The following is a 21,210-nucleotide window of genomic DNA, read 5'->3' as shown; positions in this document are numbered from 1 at the left end:
ACGTCCTTACACATTCTTTTTTTTATGTGAACATTTTAGGTGTATCAATATATGCATGAAACGATAACTGTTAATGGCTGTCCTGAATTCCGTGCCAGGGCCACGGCAAAGGTAAGACTTGAGTAACTTTAAAAATACGCTTAACCCCAGTGATCTAGTAATTGATTGTGCGCGTGTGTGTTTCAGGTATTCTCGTGTGTACACTGTAAGAGAATTTAGACATCAGTGGCAGCCCAGAGTCTAGAACCAGTACTACTTCCCAGGTAAAAATCCTAATGGAAAATTGAACGTTTCTGCTGCTTCTGTAGCTTAAGAAAGGAGAATGATTTTATTGAATTCACTAAATGTTCATTTGGCACAAGCAAATCTAGTGATTCATTATATGAAATACCACTTGGTTTTTTGACACATTTCTCTAATCCAGAAGAACCTATTCCTCGTTAAGTACATGAAGATTTATTTGCATAAGTCTAAAAAGATTTGGCATTAAGAGAACTTATCTAACACCCACAAATGTAGGATTCTTCCATGTATTCAGCAAAGCAGTGGGTCGCTTGCTGAAAGAATGTGATGTTGACTTATAGGGAAGGCGTGTCACCTTTTGTAGTAATGACCACATTTGCTCTTTAAAAACTCAAATCCAGAGATTACAGAGACCCTACTAATGGAAATGTTACAGCAGTAGGATCATGAAATTGTCTGGAAAATAGACCATTAGGAAATAATAGTTTTAAACTGAAATCACCGATACAGCTCTTATTTTAGAAATACAAAAATGTTATAATACATACACATTTGCTTTTTAAAAGCTTTTCTCTTTTTAATAATGTATAAGAAATAAGAACTGGTGAAAATAATCAGAATTTTTTATTTAATTATTTGTGTTACATTACCTCTCGTTTGGTTTCTCTCTCGATTTTTTAGTTTTCATCCTGTAACTGAACACTGTAGATTCGTAAGTTTTTTTTAACCCAAGAAAAAAGAGGGTATTATTATCATTACATCATGCTTTGCTTGTACTGAAGTGGAACACACACAGAAAAATGATCCCTACATGGTTTAATTAAGGGGAAAGTGAATTATATAGTGTTTTACCATTCTCATTTCTTATTCATGTAGAACAGCAGGATAGCAGCATAATGTTGCAATAGCACAATATTTTCTGGTTGTTCTGGGCTGTCTGCATTGCATCCATGTCAGCCATTAAAATCTATGCATGACAACAAGGTTTGCATGAGCAAATGCATGTAGCTAAAAACAAGCCATTATTTTCATATCATTCACTATCTTTCACTAAACACAGACAGTAGCATAATGCTAAATTGATGTGATGATGCTGTGTGTGGAAAAGAATGTACAGTAATTGGGAATCGATATTTTTAGTGTCGAGTAAATCACTTTATAGTAGGCATCCAATCAACTGTGGTTAAGAAAGGTTAATAGAGGTAGGAAATCAAAAGCAGTGAGAGAATTTTTTCTCGATAGAAACTACTTAAATGCTATAATTTTATTTCCATGAGGGGTGGGAACTAATGGTAAGTTGTCTCTTTCAACTTATTTTTTAAATTAATATATGAATTATAAAATAAAATTATGTTCATATTAAATGATATTTTGTACATCTAGATATAAAACTGCTCATTTTAGCTACACGACTATGGTAGTTGAAATATTAATGTAAAATGTAGGGGAAAAAACCTATGCCAGATAATAATAGCTTATATTAACTTTAATAACTTCATAATAATATAGAATATTGATGTGAAATAATAATAATTTGTTGTAGCTTTTATTTTATTGTGGCTTTTATTTGACTTTAGGCATCCTCAAAAAAAGCGGGGGGTACTAAAATTGCTAAGCCAGTGGTTTGGCAATAGCAAAATTATAGATATATTCACCAGTATATATACATATAAGTGCTCCTCAGTGTATTGAATAAAATACTTATGTACATTCACGTGCAAATACCGGGTTAGACTTAGTGTCATACAAAGAAGTGTAAGTCCACAATCTTTGCTCTTAAGGTGTTCATAGTCAACATATATACATAGTAGAGTATGTGTACCGTATGCACGTAGTAAATGGAACAAACGTATTTGGAGTGCAAGAATAGGAAGAATTCCATCTAATTAAGGTAAATGAGAAGAAGGGAACTTTTTATTATAGTGGATAAGGTCTAGAAAGCTGGAAATAGCTGGGCCGGGCTTTACCATAGAAGTGAATTGTAGATGACTAAATGAAGAACCCTCCCTCCCTTTTGTGATTTTTATTTCACAGGAGAATGCTATAAAAATATGAGGAGTTGACTGATCCACCCACCGCAAAACATACGATGAGCTTTGTTTTCTTTGTTTTATTACCAAATAACCATCTTTTTTTTCAGGCAACGGTTGCAGCTTTTGCAGCTAGTGAAGGCCACTCCCACCCTCGGGTAGTCGAACTGCCAAAGACTGATGAAGGCCTTGGTTTTAACGTGATGGGAGGAAAGGAGCAAAATTCCCCCATTTACATCTCTCGCATCATTCCCGGAGGAGTGGCTGAAAGGCACGGAGGCCTCAAAAGAGGAGACCAGTTGCTGTCAGTGAATGGAGTGGTATGTTCAGAAAATAACCTGTGGTCTTCATCCCAAGTACATTCTTTTCTCTGCTGTTACTTAAATCAGTCTTGAAGTTCTAGACCAAATTATAATTTCGTGTCCAAACAGCTTCCTAAGCATTGGTGAAAATTAAACCTACAAAAGCAGTACTTTTATAGTTTTTATGTCTCATTTCAGGTATGATAAGTATGAACTAGTTGGAAAATAATTCCAACTGGTAGAATTTCCCCCATATAATACTCTGACTGAATATACACCTTTTTAAAATAAAGATAAAACTCCTCACTATATATTTTTTTAATTTTAATTAAAGAAGGAAGATAATTTTAATACATATAATAACATATGGAAAAGACTAATGCACAGATAATTCTTGACTCCAGGTGTATAGTTATCATACAATAAAAATTTATCAGCTTCCCCCACACAATTGGTTGATTATTTTATCTGACCTTCATATAGATTTTAGTTTCCACATGAAGTTAAAGTAAATTAAAATATATAACATTTTAAAGTAAAAATATAAAACATACACTTTTTTTTATAATCTCATATTCTTTCAATGCCATTACTTCCATGTGTAATAATGAGTTGCTAAAGAAATAGCCTTGTGTACAATGAATAATTTTCTCCCCATGACTTCTACTTAAATAAAAAATAAATTACCTCTCCATTAACCTAAAATCTTTTCCCTAAGAACTTAAGATTTTAATAAACTATATTTGGGTTATTTGTGGCCATATCAATTTCTGCTTAGAATATCTAAAATAAAATGCATTTGGAATATAATATTTTATTGGTAACTATGGAGTAAATTCTTTTATATTTATATCTTACTTTTTATTTCTTTTTATTTTTAGCCTGACTAGTAGTTTTATAGAACCAAAACTGTTCATTTAACTCTGCTGATCTCTGATGTACATTAAAATCATCAATCCATGAATATTTTATATCACTTGAGCATTCTAATTCTAAAATTACCATTTCATTTACTTTTCTCTATTTAACAATATTTTGAGATGAACTCTTTCTTGACCTTTACATAACTATGACTTTTTCAAAGCAGATTTCAACTGATAATTTAAGAGTCAAGCTTTCTAGTAGACTGTTCTAAGAGCTAGGTCATGTAATTATGTCACAAAGTAATCTGTGCCTCAGTGTATGAATTTACAATTTTTCTGAATATATTGGGTAGATCAAAAGGAAGTATAGATTTTAAAACATGAAAAGTACAAAAAGGAACCAAGAATATATGAATAGTAATTATATAAAGCAACAATAAATATACATGAAATCACTTTAATAGGTGGTTGACTTTTAACTATCTGTCAAGGTCGCCCAATAGCCTTTGTTCAATCCATACGTTTGCAGGGAACACAGCCATAGGCATTTCATAATAGTGACACATTTGTTTCTTTCAATGGCTGTATGACTTTATCTGGGAGTCTGCAGGAGGGGATGGGAGGCTATTGGAGCATGGAATTAGACACATCAGAGTCTAACATTCAATATCTGTATAATTATGGATTAATAGCCCCTAAATTTGAATTTCCTGATCTGGATAAAGGGTTAGTAACTAATTTGAACAGTGCTGATGAAGATTAAACTGGGGCAAAATGTCTGTTGAGAACTAGCCAGAGGTAATTTGATCACACACATCTTTGATAAGTCATAGTGGTTACTGAAGAAGATTGAAGAGGGTTAGCAATCCTTCTATGATATTGCTAATGCTAGTTGTGTTAAAAATAAGTCTTAAAGCAACTTCCACACATATAAGCACATTTTAGCAAACATTGATAAAGAATGTCACTTGAGGCAGATGAAACTACATTCTAAGGCCAGAATTTTGTTACCCTTATGTTCAGCATCAGACAACCAGAAATTCTATTAAACTGACCTTCCTATTTGGAAATAGGAAGGTTTAGTGATCAAATTTAGTCCACTAATCCTGTGGTACAGCCTAAGGGCTTCATTGTGAGTTTTATGCCCTGTTCATGGTGGGGGAGGTGCTGGGGGGTGGGCTGAGGGATGTCTCCAAAAGTCTTTAATGTTCCACATACTTTAAGTGGAATATTAATTAAGTTTCATTTATTATGTTTGTTAATGAGTCACTAATTTTGCTAATAATTCATTTCTGCCATATTTTGGCTAACCAGCAAAGCATTTATATGTTCATTGAAATAGGTATTACAAATGTTTTTATAGCGGCCAACCTCTCAAAAACAAGCCTCTCAAAAGCCTTTCTGATATAATGCTTGCTGACCACCTTAGATTGGTTTAAACTCCTAAAGTTGGTGTTTAAAATACTACACATCCATATAATCAAACTACATATTATAAATAACCTATTTTAAAGTATTTAAAAGTAAGTTCTATGCATTTTGAACAGTGCCTAATATTTATCAAGAGGTAGTTTTCCTTCTGTAAATAAGAAACTACATGATCCAATGGCTTTTCCATAGTCACACAGAGAGTATTTAATCCAAGGCGAGGACCTTGGGCCTCTAACACTCAATCCAGAAGTCTTTTTAATATACATAATTCCATTCAGAAATATTTAATTTAAAAAAATTACTCTGTAATGGAAGGGCTAAAAAAAAAAGGAGAGAGAGAGAGAGAAGATTAGCAAATGATCATGTTATTTCTATTTACCCTTAAAGTACCATTTGGGGAAATTAATATGAAAGATTTTCAGAACATGCCATTCTAAATTGAGAACAAATTTTGAAAGAAGTGGTTTGGAGAGCTGAAGCAAGCTTTAATTACTTCAGTACTCTAGGGAAAATTTCTTAATGTCTTACTTAAAAAGTAAAGAAATTATTCTTATGGGTCTTTAAATTTCTGAAAAGACATAGCATCTTTGAAGTCAAAAAGAAGGAAACTCATATCAGCTCAGCTATCATTAGGAGAGAATTTTTTTTCTATCTCAAGAGAGATTTTTTCTATCTCAAGAGAGATTTTCTATAGGATTTTACAAATGATGCATTGAATCACCTAATACAATTTTACAGAACATGCAGAGGCCTTTTTTGTATGGCTGCTTCTTAAGTTGACCCTCAGTAAAAACTTATTGCTGAATTCTTAATTAAAATTAAACATTAACAGTAGGTCAAAATGTTACAGACAGAATTGATAGCTTTCTAATGATCTCTTTTTCACTTTTTTTTATGCCTAAGTGTTTGTTTCATCAATAATTTGGAAAAAAGGACTAAAAGACCTTTTCATAAAGGCAACAGCCAATGTGGAGCCATCAGGGATAGTAAATACATTTAATAATAGAGTCTGGATTTAAAAATCTCAATAACATGGTATGGTAGACCTAATTTAATAAGATTTTACATGAAGATCTGCTCCTATGCCCAGAAAACCTATGTGCAGAATTGGGGAGAAAACATCAAATACCTGGGGAGGGCGGAGAAAGCCTGGGAGATTTCAGTTGATTTCAAGAGGAACATGAGGCAAGTTGGGGGGAAAAACCCCCCCAAAAACATGAAAACACGTTAACATGATTGTAGGAGCCACTGATACAAATATTGTGTACAGACATGGAAGGGAATGGTTTAGCTCTTTAAAGGGGCTGTTAAGCTCACAGCACATTGGGTTTCCTGACCTTGGTTCCATCCTTATGAAGAATAAACTAGTTCAGAGATGAGCAGTCTTGCATACTATGAACATGTTAAAGAAGGGCTTGAGTTGTTTAGGGTAGAGAACAGAACATTTAGGAGAATGATGACTGTCTTCAGTTCTTTATATGAGGCACCAGATGGCAAAGCCAAGACCAGGGGTAGAAGTCACAAGGAAGGCAGACTTCAGCCTATTATAATTAAGAGCTTTTAAACACCAAGAGCTCTATAAATATGGAAAGACTGAATCATAAAATGGTATGTGTACTGTGTAGAGCTGGAACAGTTGGCCCTCGGGTCCCTTCTAACTCTGTGACTCTGCGATTTTATGTCTTCAGGTGGGATTTCACTGAGACTGCCATGTACTCCTACACACACACACACACACACACACACACACACACACACACTCAGAAATGGATACACACAAATGTATCAGACCCACACCTAAATATACACACATGAAATAAATTTCAACCTTTATTGTGGTCATAACTGATGCTTACCAAATTTAATAATTGATTTTTTAAAAAGTCAGTCCCAGTGAACTTTGTAAACTGTGGATTGTGCTGATGTCAATTTTCTGGTTTTACTATTATATAATAGTTTTACAAGATGTTAATATTTAAGGAAGCTGGGTAAAGGGTAGGTGAGATCTCCCTGTATATTTCTTTTCAATTTCCTGTGAGTCTATAATTATTTCCTAATAATTTTTTTAAAGGTCTAAAAGAATCATCCTGAAATATGATATCCTACTGGTACTGAGGGAGAGAGGGCAAGTTTGGAGCAGGAAGGCAGGAAGGGGACAGAAAGACAAAATAAAAACACAGGAACAATGTAATGGTGAAAAGAGGCCTTCATTATAACCTGAATCCAAGCATTGTTTTAGAGCGTCATTGGTGGGAAAACTAGCTCTGTAGTTAATCCTAAATAAAGCTGTTGATACAGTGTATGCACAGTGCTAATTGATTTTTAAGCATAACAGATGAACGAATAAAAGTTTAAGGATGCAACAGAATAAATTGTTTTCCTGGAATCTGGCTTTTTTCACATTTTATAAATATCTATACCAAGTTAAGGGTGAGTATTCACAGCCCAAATTATTTATACAGAATGACCGTCAGATGTGAAATGAAGTTGAAACAAAAATTAAAACTTTTTAGATTTGAGTGCTGTGAAACCGCAGCATCCTAGATAGGAAATTCGTATTAAAATCTTATTTATTTGTTATCTGAACAAAGGTAAAACACAAGTAAAAATTTTTTTAAGTTACTGTGAAATACAGTGCATGATTTCTATGAAAATTTAAGCTTCACAGTAATTTTTGTTCATTGCCTTACCTTTAGTCCCAGAACAGTCCCTGTACATAGTTGAAGCTCCATACACATTTTTTGAACTCAAGACACAATTATAAGCACTTTACATTTTGAATTTATTATTTCCCCATAATGATCTTTTGTGGTAGGTGCTATTATTAGCACTCTCATTTTTCAAATGAGGAAACTGAGGAAGAGAGAGATCTAGTAACTTGCTCAAGGTCATACAGCTACTGAATGGTAGAGCTGGAGATTCTATTCCAGGCAGTGTAGCCTTATCCATTATTATTTAAGGGTAAATAAGTATCTTAGCCATTAATAAATTAGTGTTTTCCAGTAGGGCATAGAAAAGATCAAGGTGTCTTTTCTTTTATGGGTTTACAATAGTGCATTTTCGGTAGGAGGAAAGCATCTGTTGTTTTTCTGATTCTCATAAGGGGCTTTACCTTTAAAAAGTTGAGAAACATTCCTAAAAATAGTAACATTTTGAAAAAGGAGGAGTTTACTTGAATTCACATGGCTCAGAATACAGAGGAGGTGCAAAGAGTTTGATTTGAATATACTTGAATGTTCTATATCTGCCTAATTTATCGCTCTTTGTGCCAGGCCCAGAAACTGCAGGGACCAGAGTGTGGCCCGAACAGCCCTGATCCACTTTTAAGTCCATCTGGCTGTTCAAAGGCCCACGCAGACATAAAGAGGAGGGAGGCAAAGCCTTAGCCTTCAATTTTCCTAGAGACGGGAGGATCCCCACCTCAGTCTTCTAAGCCAAAGCCTCAAGTAAAGCTATTTTTCTCACGTTCTCTTTCTGCCTAGGACTCATTTCCAGATTTTTTACCTTTCTCAGTGGCTGAGTGGGAGATTATTTGGGTTATAATTAAATAGGAATACAAGCTGAAATTTCAGTTAGGTGCTAAAAATTTTTATTTGCTGAATGACATCATGTGACACTTCACTCACAATTGTGAAGGAGCCAAGAGAAGTACAATTAGGTTGTTTCATTCCAGTCATCTTTGGAATGGCACAAACAAGGCATCGTAATCTAGTATATTTTGCAACACTGAGCAGGTGGCATTCTGAGTCCCCTTCATTCTGAGTTGGCCCATGATAAGAGATCTTTTCATTTAAAAAGCAGAACAGAGAAATACTGTGCTTTCCCAATAGAACAGGTAACAATAGCTCACAGGCTAGGACTGCTACATTCCCACCCTGTGATTTCAGCCAGCAGGAATGGGCACCAGGTATTTTGGCTCTCAGACATTAACAGACCAGCTTGAGCTTTGAATGTACACTGAGATTGTGCTGATAAATTGACTGAAAACGTGTCAACACCAGAACACACTCACATTTAGCCAGTGTTAAAGACAAATGTCTAGATGTTCAAAAGCATTCTCACACATGGGGTCAAACTGGCCTAAATCTCTATTTAGATTGCTGATAATGGGTCTTTGACTATTCAGTACAGTTGCTGGTGTGGTCTTTCTCATGGTTATTGCCATTATTTCCTTACCATTTGTTGTTTGTGTTTTCCTAATTTTGTGCTATTTTAGCAATGTTTTTTATTCATTCGATAGTTATTTGTAGAGCAGTTATTATGTAACAGCTGCTGAGCCAAGCCCTGGCTATAGATGGTAAACAAAACAGAAAGGTTGATAACCCTCATGGAACTTTCTGCCTGGTGGAGGATAAGAAAACAACAATAATAATAAATATATACATATGTATATGTATATGTAACTGGTGATATATATCCACCACTTATCCCAGTCTAAAGGAAATTCTCCTGATGATTTAGTCGGCTCCACGTTGGTCAGAGTAATGAGCTTTTCACTCCGTGTTTGTATTAGTTTCCTATGGCTGCCATAACAAATTACCACAAACTTACTGGCTTGAACTAAAAAAATTTATTCTCTCGTAATTCTACAGACCAAAAGTCAGAGATCAGTTTGAACGACCCAAACCCAAGGAGTGAGCAGGGCTGTGCTCCCTGCAGAAGCTCTGAAAAAGAATTCCTTTCTTGCTTCTTCCAGCTGCAGGTGGCTGCCTGCAGTCATCAATTTGTGGCTGCCTCACTCAAATCTCTGCCTCCATGGGAACATTACCTTCTTCTCTGCTGTGTCAGATCTTCTACTTCTCCTTTGCAGAGACCCTTGCAATTGCATTTAGGGCCCACCAAGCTAATGCAGGATAATTTCCTCATCCAAGATCTTTAACTTAATGACATCAGCAAAGACCATTTTTCACATAAGGCAGCATTTACAGGTTCTAAGAAATAGGATCTGATATCTTTGAGGATCATTATCCTGCCTTCCACAGTGTGTGATCTTAAATCCAGAAGGCCTACAAGTGTCCACAACTAAGGAATGGGACCAGTTGTCCAAAGGCCATGTGCACTTTGGTTTTCTCCTCTCAGCCCAGCATGTGCTGAGTATTTCCACCCTCCTCCTGGTTCTGAGAATGAGTTTCTTTTTCCTCTCTCACTTTGCGTACTTTTCTCCTTTTACTTCTGCCTGTACAGTCAGTGAAGCCTCTCAGCTTCCTCTTCCTCCTTCCACCAGCCCAATCCTAGTATTTGGATGATGAAAAAATGCAACCATCTCTTTCTGCCTTACATCCAAAGACTTTCAGCTATTGTTGAACCTCTTTCTTTCTCCCTAGGTGAGGGCTGAAGGAAGCAAAAAGGAGAGGAAATACACAAAGAACATAAATTTATACTTCAGGATATAACAGTGCCTCATAATTAAATGCTATGACAAGTGTTAAAGGGGGAAAAGGAGAAGAAGGAAATAAAATGTCACGTAAAAGAATAAGAGGCACTACTCTTAATAGCGTTTGAGATGGCCTCTTCGAGGGGTGACATTTAAGCTGAAACTGAGGGCAAGGAAGAGTCAGTCATCATCAGAAAAAACGAGCTTGGGACAAGGTCCCCAGGTAAGACAGTCCATGATTTGTCATGTAGGAGTGGCTGAAGGAAGAACAAAGTGACTGAGGCATGGAGAGACAGATAAGATGAGCTAGAGAATAAGCTGGGAGCCAGACGGGGCACTTTCTTAAAGGTGCTACCAAAAATATTCTATTTTATTTTATTTTAAGTGCAATAGGAATCTCAGTGTTTTCCATCGATTCTTAAATCTGGTGATATGCTAAGGCTTTCTTATATTTTCTATGGCTGTTTACTAAGAGATGAAATGTATTATATTTTTTTCTCTATTTTAGTGTATCAATATTATTTTTATATTGAATTTTTCTTTCTATACCCTAAACCACTTGACTAAGCTCTGGCATCTCATAACATCTTTAGAAGTTGTTTTCTTTTTATCATTTCCTTTAATGGACGTTAGAAACTTTTACTTTCAATATTTACTTTCAATATTTCAACTAAGACATTACATGTCAAGTTTTTATAGTTTCTGAGGTATTTAAGATATTCTAACTGTAATATGATCATTTACTTTTAGACTCATTTTATCATCTGTAAAGCAGAACAACACTTTTCTTAAAGTGTTGATTTGAAGATTAACTAAGAAAGTATATACAATAACTGTTAATTATTTTTAATTATTAATGTAAATCTTTTTCTCCTTTCTATCTTACATTTTTCATGAATATAGTATTTAAATACTTAGCGCAGACTAAGTCATTTTCTCTGTTTTCTGTTTATCTTCAAGAAACAGTAAAAGTCCCCCCAATGTATATTCCGATTCCAGAGGCAGTTGGATCCCACGCATTCGCAGGCATTGAAAAGTCACTGGACTTTCTGGCATCATGATGTTTGCAAAACTAATGTAATGACTCCTGTCCTATCTATTTTTCCTAATAGTTGTGAGGGTAAAAGAGAGAATTAATAAATATAGCATTGGCAAAAATAAGACTTTATCTTTCCACAATACACAGCATTATTGCTGTATATTATTATTAAACAGATTTTTCATCAGACTCCCAGATGGGTCTCTCCATATTTCCTATTTCAACAAAGTCTTAATTTATAAAAAGCATAAAATGTAAATAGAATAGTCATCCTTCTTCTGTTGGTTGAGAAATATATGGTTCATCTGAAAAGAACACAGTGTTTGCCTTCAAATTCTGTGCTAGGTCAAGTTCTGGCATCATTTACTCTTCGTGGAACTCACCAAACCCAGTTACTAGTTATTGTAACCATTAGTGAAAAAGCCAATTTCTTTTGCCTAAAAGCTATGTTTTATGATTCAATTTTAGCTTAACTTGCTTGAGAAGGCATATTCTTCTGACTTATTCACTGTAATTCTAGAGACTACTGGCATCAGCCTAAAGCAAAGTTGGAATGTTGTTAATATACCACAGATCCATAGGTATACCTAATGAAATGCAAACCAAGTCTCAGAATTATATAATGGATTTTGATCTTGTCTTTTTTGTTTGTTTCTCAAAGGAAAAAGACACTGAGACACATGGGACTCAAATAACATGTCATAAGCTATGTGTGATTACTGAGAGGTTCACACGAGATGCCCAAACTTTAACTCAGCTGTTAGTTGCTGAGCTTCTGATATGGGAAATGCAGTGAGAGGGTCTTGGCAGTTGTGCCAGGACCATACCTTTCTTTGTTCAGCCATGAGGCTTGGCTGGTTTTAATGAAGTTGCATCGTGTGTCATTTTGAACCATAGGCCTTCCCATCTTGGTTTGCTCTCTTCCTTCATAGATACAGAATCAGTAGGTAATTTTTATAACTATCGGCTTTACTCTGAAATGTAATTTACATCATAGTCCTTCAGTGGCACTGAAATACTTCCTAAGAAGTCGTGTTTCTATTCACAGGTGTGCTTATTATCCCCAACAACAATGTAAACATAGCATAGGTTAAGATTTAAGAATGTAACTTTGAATACAACCCAAGGCATGAGGCTTTATACATCCTGGAGTTAAAGTCTTCATGTATTGTAATTATACTTTTGATGTAGCATGAATTTAATCACCAGATTTGATCTCCTAGCCTTGGCTTAGCCTAGTTTATCACCCAGCACCTGCATCTCAACTCAGCCTTTTCATTCTGAAAAGAAATCTAGTAAAATATGACATTAAAAAGTTGAGGATTATAGACACTCATTGAATTTCTACCTCCGAAAGCCAAGGAAGCATTATGGTGTACTGGATTTGATTTTGCAAAGGGCTCTCCTTGAAGTTGGAGTGATAAATTTGACTACTCTGGGGCCCAAGAGGAGATTATATAAATGAGCGGAGATGACCAAGTGGGAATTTTGGCAAAATCTCAAAAGAAAATGCCTCATTACCATCCCAACCAGTAATTGCCATTGGGGAATGTAGACAGTGTTGGCAGATAATCCAGAATTAAAACAAACAAACAAATAAAAAAAACACCTCTGGCTTAGTAGAGAGATGGTGTATAAGTAGGATCTTAAAGGATAGATAGTAGTTATCTATGGAAATATCAGAGTGAATTGGTTGATGAAAGGATACTACAGGCAAAGGGGACAACAACATATGCACAAACATATAAGAAACAACATGATGTTTGTAGCTAAAGAGTAAGGCAAAGTGTGGTGGTATCGGGTTGGAGGAATGGGCATGGTCCATGTCACAGCAGACCCCGTAAGCCATGATAAGGAACTTAGACTTACAATTTGAAGGTGGTAGGATGGTTGCCATAACATGGTTTTGTTCCAGCAACAGCCAGCATGCAGGAGAAGGAGTATGTGAAGGGGTAAGAGGTGAAGGAAAACTGGAGGTGGGGAGATCAACTAGGAAACTCTTTGAAGAGACATGGTAAAGATCTTAACTGCCAGAAGAGTAATTAGGTTGGAAAGAAACGAAGAGATATAAAAACTATTTTAGAGGTGACAGTATTATCATCAAAACCTCGTGATTGATTGGATGTGAGATAAAGGAGAGGAAATTACCAAGGAAGTCGCACGTTCTGTAATGGACCCTGTCTCCCGTTGATATACAGGAGAAAAGATGGTCCAAATGAGAATGTGGGAGCTCGGTGCTCAGCAGGTTATAGTATCTGTGGGTCATCCAGGTGAAAGTGCACAAAATAGAACAATTTCATCCAGTTGTGAAGAAGGGCATGGGTTTTAATTTGGTTTTGCCTTTTGGGGGTGTTAATTTAAAAATGAATTAACTGAGTTCCTGCAAACTAGCAGCATTTCAGCATAGAAAATTCTTTTTTAAATTTCTTCTCTAAACTTTTCACTAAATTATGTTTGTCTTAACCAGCATTTGTCAACTTTGGAATAGTTGATATTTTGAACTGGATAATACTTTGTTAAGGAGGCTGTTCCGTGCATGTTTAGCAAGATATTTAGCAGCATCCCTGGCCAGTACCACTTCCTACTCCAGTGGGAATCACCAAAGCATCTCCAGACATTGTCGACTGTCCTCTGAGGAGCAAAATTATGTCTGATTAAGAACCATTATCTTAAACTTAATTAGTTCAATTTCATGGAAACTGATAAAAACCAAATAGGAGCTGCAATATTAAAATTTGAATTGCATATATTATACACTGCATGATGTGTGTGAATAGAGTGGATTTCTACCAAATCGTAGCATGTAGGGAATGCCACAAATGAAGACCATTCTGGAAAAGACCTCACCCAAAGTTTTGTCTTTAAATTGAGGTATCTCTGCAGAAGAGCCCTGCAGGTGAACTTAATTAGCGAATCGGTCTCAACAGGCAAACAGTATTTTAAGAATATATATATATGACTTACTGATGCATCATACACTTGAAACTTAAAGGATTTCGTTAACCATTGTCACCAGCATGAATGAATGAATGAATGAATGAATATCACTTTAAAGGCTTCAATCAGATTGCCAAAAAATAATTATCAACCACATGCTATATGCCCGGGGGTGGAAAAGAAACAGTTTAATAAAACATAGACCATACCCCAAAGGGACTTATTTTTATCTAATTCTCCTAGAAACATCAAGTTGAGTTTTTCATAAATAGAAATGGCTTCATTACTCATAATTTGTCTTAGTTTTAGCTTTGAGTAATTTGTAAAAATACTGTGCCAATATGTCATAAACAGAAATATGCTAAGGCTTCACCACTTTTCTGCCTGAGTGTAGAAGGTAAAGTATCTATTGGGCCACTTAAAAATGTCTGTAACTGAAGTCTACAGGAAACCTCAGAGATGAGTTTTACAGTGGGTCTAAAATGAGGCTGGTCATCAGGCTGGGAGGCAGACAGGTGATAATCCTGAAACACTCTTTATTTTTGTGTCTCTCATCCATTTAAATTTTTTAAGTTTATATTAAATGATTATTATTATGGACCTATTCACTCTTAAGCAGTGTAGCAAACAACTTTAAATATCACTGCCCATGCTGTAGCAATTCATACGGAGCGAATTACCACAGGAAACCCATTGCCCACACTGTTTCACACAGGTTCTCTTTTATTAGATGTAATTAGCAGGAGGGATAATGCAAAGCTGTGTGATACTGGTTATCAGATCACACATCATTTTATGGTATCAGTATTCTCAGGTGTTAAAATCTGATTTCCTCCAATTATATTGAATATAATTTTGCACATATTCAGAGTGTTCCACAGAGAAGTCCAATCACTTTTAATCTGCTTGGTTTCTAATAAATTTATTTATTTTTAAAGAAAATCATCAAGAATTTAATTATATGTACCTTTTAGTAGGCATATTTGATTGTTCCGTGAATAAAACAGATTAAATGTAGTCATTAAAATTTCATGTGATGCACTTTCAATTATTTGTAGGAATGTGGGGACCTGAGTTAAACTTTTAACTTTTAACTATCTTTGTTGTGTTACTCTGCTTAGGTCTAACCATGATCATCTGTTCAGTTATTCCACCAAACTTTTAGATTTAGAGATATTAAATAGGGCAGTAAGTTGACAAAGTATACATAAATGCCCCGTATCTAGAGCATATATATGGCCAAACAAGGTTGTATAACATTTCCTAGACATAGTCTTAATATTTACTCATTTATTCAAAAAGTATTTATTAAATATCTACAGTGTACCAGGTATTATCAAAAGCAGTCAGAATTCTTTGGGTAAAAAAAAAAGAGAGAAATATTCTTTCCTTCATAGAGTTTATATTCTAGTACCATAGATAAGTAATAAACAAAACAAATAAGTAAATACCTATAATTTTAGATGGTGCCAAGTCCTAAAGGAAACAAAAGGAGTAATTAGTACAATGTTAAGAGGATAGGAAGTGCCAGGGTACAAAAGCGGGGAGGCTGTGGTGCTGGGCAGGGTAGCTTCAGTGAGAAGGTGATGTCAGAGGAGAGGATTAAAGAAGATGAGGAAGTGAGTCACATGAATATCTAGAGAACATTCCATCCAGAGGAAAGAGTCAGTGCAAAGTCCCTATGATGGAAAAGCGCTGGCATGTTGGAGAAGCAGCAAGGAAGATAGAGGTGAGTTCAGTGGTAGTAGCTCATATTTAAAAAAAAAAAAAAAATTTTTTTTAAGTTTTCGCTAATTTAAAAAAAGGCAACTTCTAAAATATATATCTTCTACTGAATATATATGTCACTACATTAAAATGGTAATTTAAAGACACCCCCTCTCCCCACAGGCACAAGGTTTCAAACTAAAACAGGCAGTCAGCCCCCCTAATATAGTAACAAAATTGGTAACAAAAGTAACAGAAAAGGTTCTCTTTGAGAGCTAACAGCCAGGCATTTGCTAAGCACTCTAAATGCACTGGGCCATTTAATTCTCACACTGATTCAATGGAATTTATGGAGTTTCACGAGTAATTTGATAAATTCTCTAAACCATAGTTTACACATTGTTGAGAGATGATAATATTAGTGGTTACCTCATTTTATGTTTTGGTATTTAAATGGCATAACGTAGTTCCTGACTCACCGTGAATACTAAATAAGTGTTAGTTGTAATAATTGTTACTGGCTCATAATTAAGACATTAGTCATTGATTTAAATAAGAAATCATTACGTTTTTTTCTCCCGGAGAAGTGACAACATAAAGTTACAAATTTGTCGATGGAAATTAACCAATCCATAAAACTTCAGTATTTATTCATTCATTTGGCAAATATTTGGGGGCCTGGCATTGTCTTAGTCACTGGTGAAATAAAAAATAAATACCCCTGATTTCATGCTTGTAGGCATGGGGAAGAAATAGGGATCATCTTTGCAACATAAGTTATCTTATAAATAATAATAAGTAGTGATAGAAGGGGCATCTAACCCAGGCATGGGAGGGCCAGAGATGGTTCCTCCTGTGGAGAAAACCTGTAGGCAAGTAGGCATTGGGTGGATGATTGGAAGCAGCGAGGAAGGTCCAAGAGCCACCTCAGAAGGAACAATACTAGAGTCCAGACACTTGAGAAAATTGCAAATTCTTCTGTTTGGAGCCTTAAGAGTTGGCAGATAAGGCTGAAAAATATAAGCAGGGGCCAGATCATAATGAGGCATACTAGGATGAAAAGTTTCGGCTGTTATCTGAGCAATATAGAGACTCAGAAGGCTTTTAAGCGAGAGAGTTACGTGATTACATTTGCATTTGAGAATGATAACTGTGATTGCACCGTGAAGATTGGTTTAGAAGGGGCCAGAATTAGAGGCAGGGCAACCAGTCATAGATACAACTTAATGTTTAGTGAGAGAAGAAATGGATCTCATTATGTAGGGAATAGCTATGTTTCTTTGTTTGTTACAACACACTGTTATTTAGGGTAAGCGGGGGACGGGGGAGAGAATCAATAATATAAAGCCAACTCATTTCATTTTTGAAAACATTCCTAGGTCGACTGATTCATAACTCTCTGGGGTCTCACATCCATCAGCCTTGAAATCACTGCAGTTTTTCATCCTAGGAGCCATTAGATGAAAAGCAAAAATTTAAACATGCACTATTTCATAATTCTTCCTCATTTCTCAGTCAAACATCATCCTCTGAAAACCTGGATTTATAGCATTCACATTTAAACATGAATGATCTACCATTTAACTGAAATGCTAGCACTGATAAATGAACAACTGAGACAAAACGGGGAAAGGAAAACTCAGGTTGCAGCAAATTAACTATACCAGGAGAAAAAAACATTTAGTCGTAATTGTTCAAACAGAATTTCAGTGGCATTCTCTTACAATTGGGATTTTGAAGTGTCCACAGAGCACACTTCTACATTCATAACTTCTGAGGTAATGCAGCTAAAAACCCCTTCATTTTACCTAAATTACCCAGGCAATTACAGTTAAAATTTATTTTTGCACAAATTACTTCAAAGCTCTGCCTCAAAGCTTTTTTTAAACAAAATTACGCTGTGTTCCACCTTCTCCAGTTTGTTTTAGAATGACTTTCCTTCTCGCTTTCCTCATGATGATAACAGGCTATTGTATTCAGTCAAATTATATAAGAAATATGTGACTGGATCCTTATAAAATTTCTAAATAATTCATTGTGAAAAACCTGAAATCAGATTAAGAAGAAAAGTCTCTTTAACCATTTCTCTCTCCTTGACTCCATTCCAGGAGTCAAGTACATACACACACTTACTCAATTATTTATTCTTAGGCACAGACATATGGGACAACATACAGCAATGATTAAGAGGTCAGGCTTAGTTTAGAGACAGATTTGTTACCCATTAATGGTGTGCCTATGGAAACTTACTGTGCCTCAGTTTCCTCATATGTAAAATTGAGATGATAACATTACACACCTCACCAGGTCGTTAGGAAGCGTAACTGTTTTAATAAATTTAAAGCACTTAGAACAGTACCTGATAGTAGACACCAAATAAATGTTGTTATTATTATTATTTTAATTTTTAAAAATACACTGATATTTTCACATGTTCTATAACTTGCTTTCTCAAGAGTATGTCTGGATATCTTGCCTTGTCAGTATATCCTTAGGTTTTGTAATCTGCTGTATAGTATTCCATTGTATGTGATTACCACAGTTCATTAACCATGCCCCTATTGATAGACATTGAGTTTGTTACCCAATTGGTTTTTTGTTGTGTTTTGTTATTGCGAACCTTGCTTTAGTGAAAATCTTTATGTATGACTATTTTTCTAGGGTGAATATTGGTATGTGGCAGGCCAGATTTAGAGGATATAGGAGTACTTTATTTTAACAGATACTGCCAAATTGACCACCAACTTATACTTCCATATTGTTTACGAATATAAATTTCACCACATCCTTGGCAAAACATTATCAACTTTTAAAAAATAAGTGAATCCTTTTTATCCTGTTCTGGATTTAATCTGTACCTTTCTAAGTAATAGTAAAGTTAAGCATCTTTTACCTGAGAATTTTATGAGAGGAAGCTAGTATTACAAAATTATGGCGAGAATGAACTAGGCATGTATAACACAAAAACAAACTCCAATGTGATTTTGAGTATAAATAAGAGGAAGAGTCTTAGAAAGCGAAGTTGGAGAGGCCATCTGGGAGTGGAGAGCGAAGGTCCTTGTGGGCCATTGTAAGGGTTTAGCACTTTCTTTTGAGCAAGAAAATGACATAATAAAGAACATGTACTATTTGGAATGAACTTTGAGTGATAGTTTACTAAGACAGGTGGATGGTAAAAGGACCTTCTAGGCTGAGGGAGTAAAACTGAGAGATCATGGAAACATAAAGATATGTGGTTAAATCAAAAGCATAATATTGCTCATATGTTGAAGATGAATATAAAGAAATAGAGTTGGACCTGCTCATTTGAGAGAAGTCCATGCTATAAAACATTTGCATGCTATAAGACATTTTAATTTTCATTTCCAGAAAAGCAGGAAATATCAGGGGTAAGGGAACCTGCATATATTGGGTGCACTCTGTGGGCCAGATTACTATAGTACTTGGCACTTTACGTGGGTATTTCATTAAGTCTTAAATGACACCTTCGAAGAAAATGTTATCCACACTATTTTGCATTTGTGAAAACTGAAATAACTTATCCTAAGCCATGCAGCTGGTAATCTTTGAGTCTGACCTTCAAAGCCAGCTCTCCCTATATTAGTTAGGTAAAGGTTGGGGGAGCACTGTGCGCTGTGCTGGCTACTGGGGAGAAACGATAAATCAGCACCATCTTTGCCTGCAAAGACAGTGTCCATCAGAGCTGTGTTTTTCTGCTCTTTGCTAGAATTTAAGCCAGGTCCTGGGAAAGATCAAGAATCTGGAGAATTTAGACAAGAGAAAAACTAGAGGCTATTTTAAAATCTAGTCAAGAAACTGTAAGAAATAAGAGGGAGAAGAAGATAGATGAGTTGGTAAATGGGGAGCAAATGTCAACCAGTATCAGTGGTTGACTGGCTGTGGGTTGAAGGAAGAAGTAAAGATGTCTCCAGGGTGTCTCATTTTGATGGCCACATGGCTAGTGATAGTAGGAACCAGAGAAGAGAGGTGACAAGAATCTTTGGAGGTTAGAGCCAGTTAGAGCATTTAAAATAAGTAAATTTTATTTTGTGGACCTACCTGGAAAATCTTAGTACAAGTCACTGGTGACAAATCAAAGAATATTCTGTGGGTGTGCTTTTAATTGGAAAAGACATTTATATGCAGAGCCAAAGAGATATTGGACAATAAACCAGAAATATCCTTTAAATTTCACTTCTCCTGGAAGAATGCATCTGTAAAGTTGAATCTCTGCAATTAAATTAAATATTATAGCTATTATTAACATTTATTATTCATGGTACACAGCAACATAAAGGCCCTGCTGCTTTACATTTCACAAAAAAACACATATGACAGCTCTGCAGACAAATTCTGCCTAGATTTGTTGTGTTTCTCCTTTATGCTTTATATTAATTGCCTGGGCATCTAGGATTCTAAAACGGGTTTAATAATAAAGTGTATCCTTTGAAGGGTTTGGTTGAATAATTTCAGGAGCCTCTTATTGTCTCTATGACACCTCTTAGAAAACTATGGTCTGTGTGAGATCACTAGAATAAGATACTGAAGGGGGAAAAAAAACCCCACAACTCTTCTGGTTGACAGAATTCTGGTGTTCCTGCAGCATAATACCTGCTGTCATCTAGAGAAAAGAGACAGGATGATGTATTCCATGCTTATTAGTAAAATAAGATTTCTTGAGAACTTGTTATAAGCTAAGCTTTTTTTTTTTAAGTTGGAAAAAATGCATAAAAATTTTTAGTGTTAGCCCTGTTCTCACCAAAAGAACAACCCACCTGCCATAAAAATCGGTATGCACTATTTGACGAGTAGACTTTGCTATTTATCCTCAGTGATCTTAGCCAGTATCTAGCTATGTATGCAGCACTGGTTCATCAACATTTAAAAGCCCTCATCTGAATCTGGGTACTCCTCACAAACTTAATTTGCCTTTTTAAGCCCAGCTCCACTCTCCTTGGGATTCTGTAGTGGCAGAAGGAGATAATGCACCTTTAGAGTCTTGGCAGAATTGCAGTGAGTAAAAATGACACAGTGCCTTCAAGCCTACTCTTCCAAACCTTTCTCTCAACTCAGAACCTACTCTACTCTTTTTAAGCTTTCTCTTACTTCCGGTCTCTCCTTCCCTTCCCTTCCTCATGCTGCCTTTCAGTGTTCAATGGACCCTTCATCCTTTGATAAAATTGCTTCCCTTCATGTCCACTGAAAATTCAGATTCCACAAGGGCTACTAATTAAAAAAAAGAAAACTAAATATGTATTCAAAAAACATCATATACCAGGCACTC

At 35.6% G+C, this 21,210-nt stretch overlaps 1 protein-coding gene across 1 annotated transcript in view; it reads left to right on the top strand.

The window, feature by feature from the left end:
• The window catches only part of LIN7A (lin-7 homolog A, crumbs cell polarity complex component), a 124,708-nt gene that overhangs the window by 86,470 nt on the left and 17,028 nt on the right, over positions 1-21,210 (top strand). The window contains exons 3-4 of the mRNA XM_011374844.2: positions 40-111; positions 2,384-2,593. Of these exons, the coding sequence (XP_011373146.1) occupies positions 40-111; positions 2,384-2,593 (282 nt within the window). The remainder of the gene's footprint in view (positions 1-39; positions 112-2,383; positions 2,594-21,210) is intronic.

The sequence above is a fragment of the Pteropus vampyrus genome, unplaced genomic scaffold (assembly GCF_000151845.1).
Source record: "Pteropus vampyrus isolate Shadow unplaced genomic scaffold, Pvam_2.0 Scaffold9, whole genome shotgun sequence".
NCBI lineage: Eukaryota > Metazoa > Chordata > Mammalia > Chiroptera > Pteropodidae > Pteropus > Pteropus vampyrus.
This window is presented reverse-complemented; position numbering and strand designations above follow the sequence as displayed.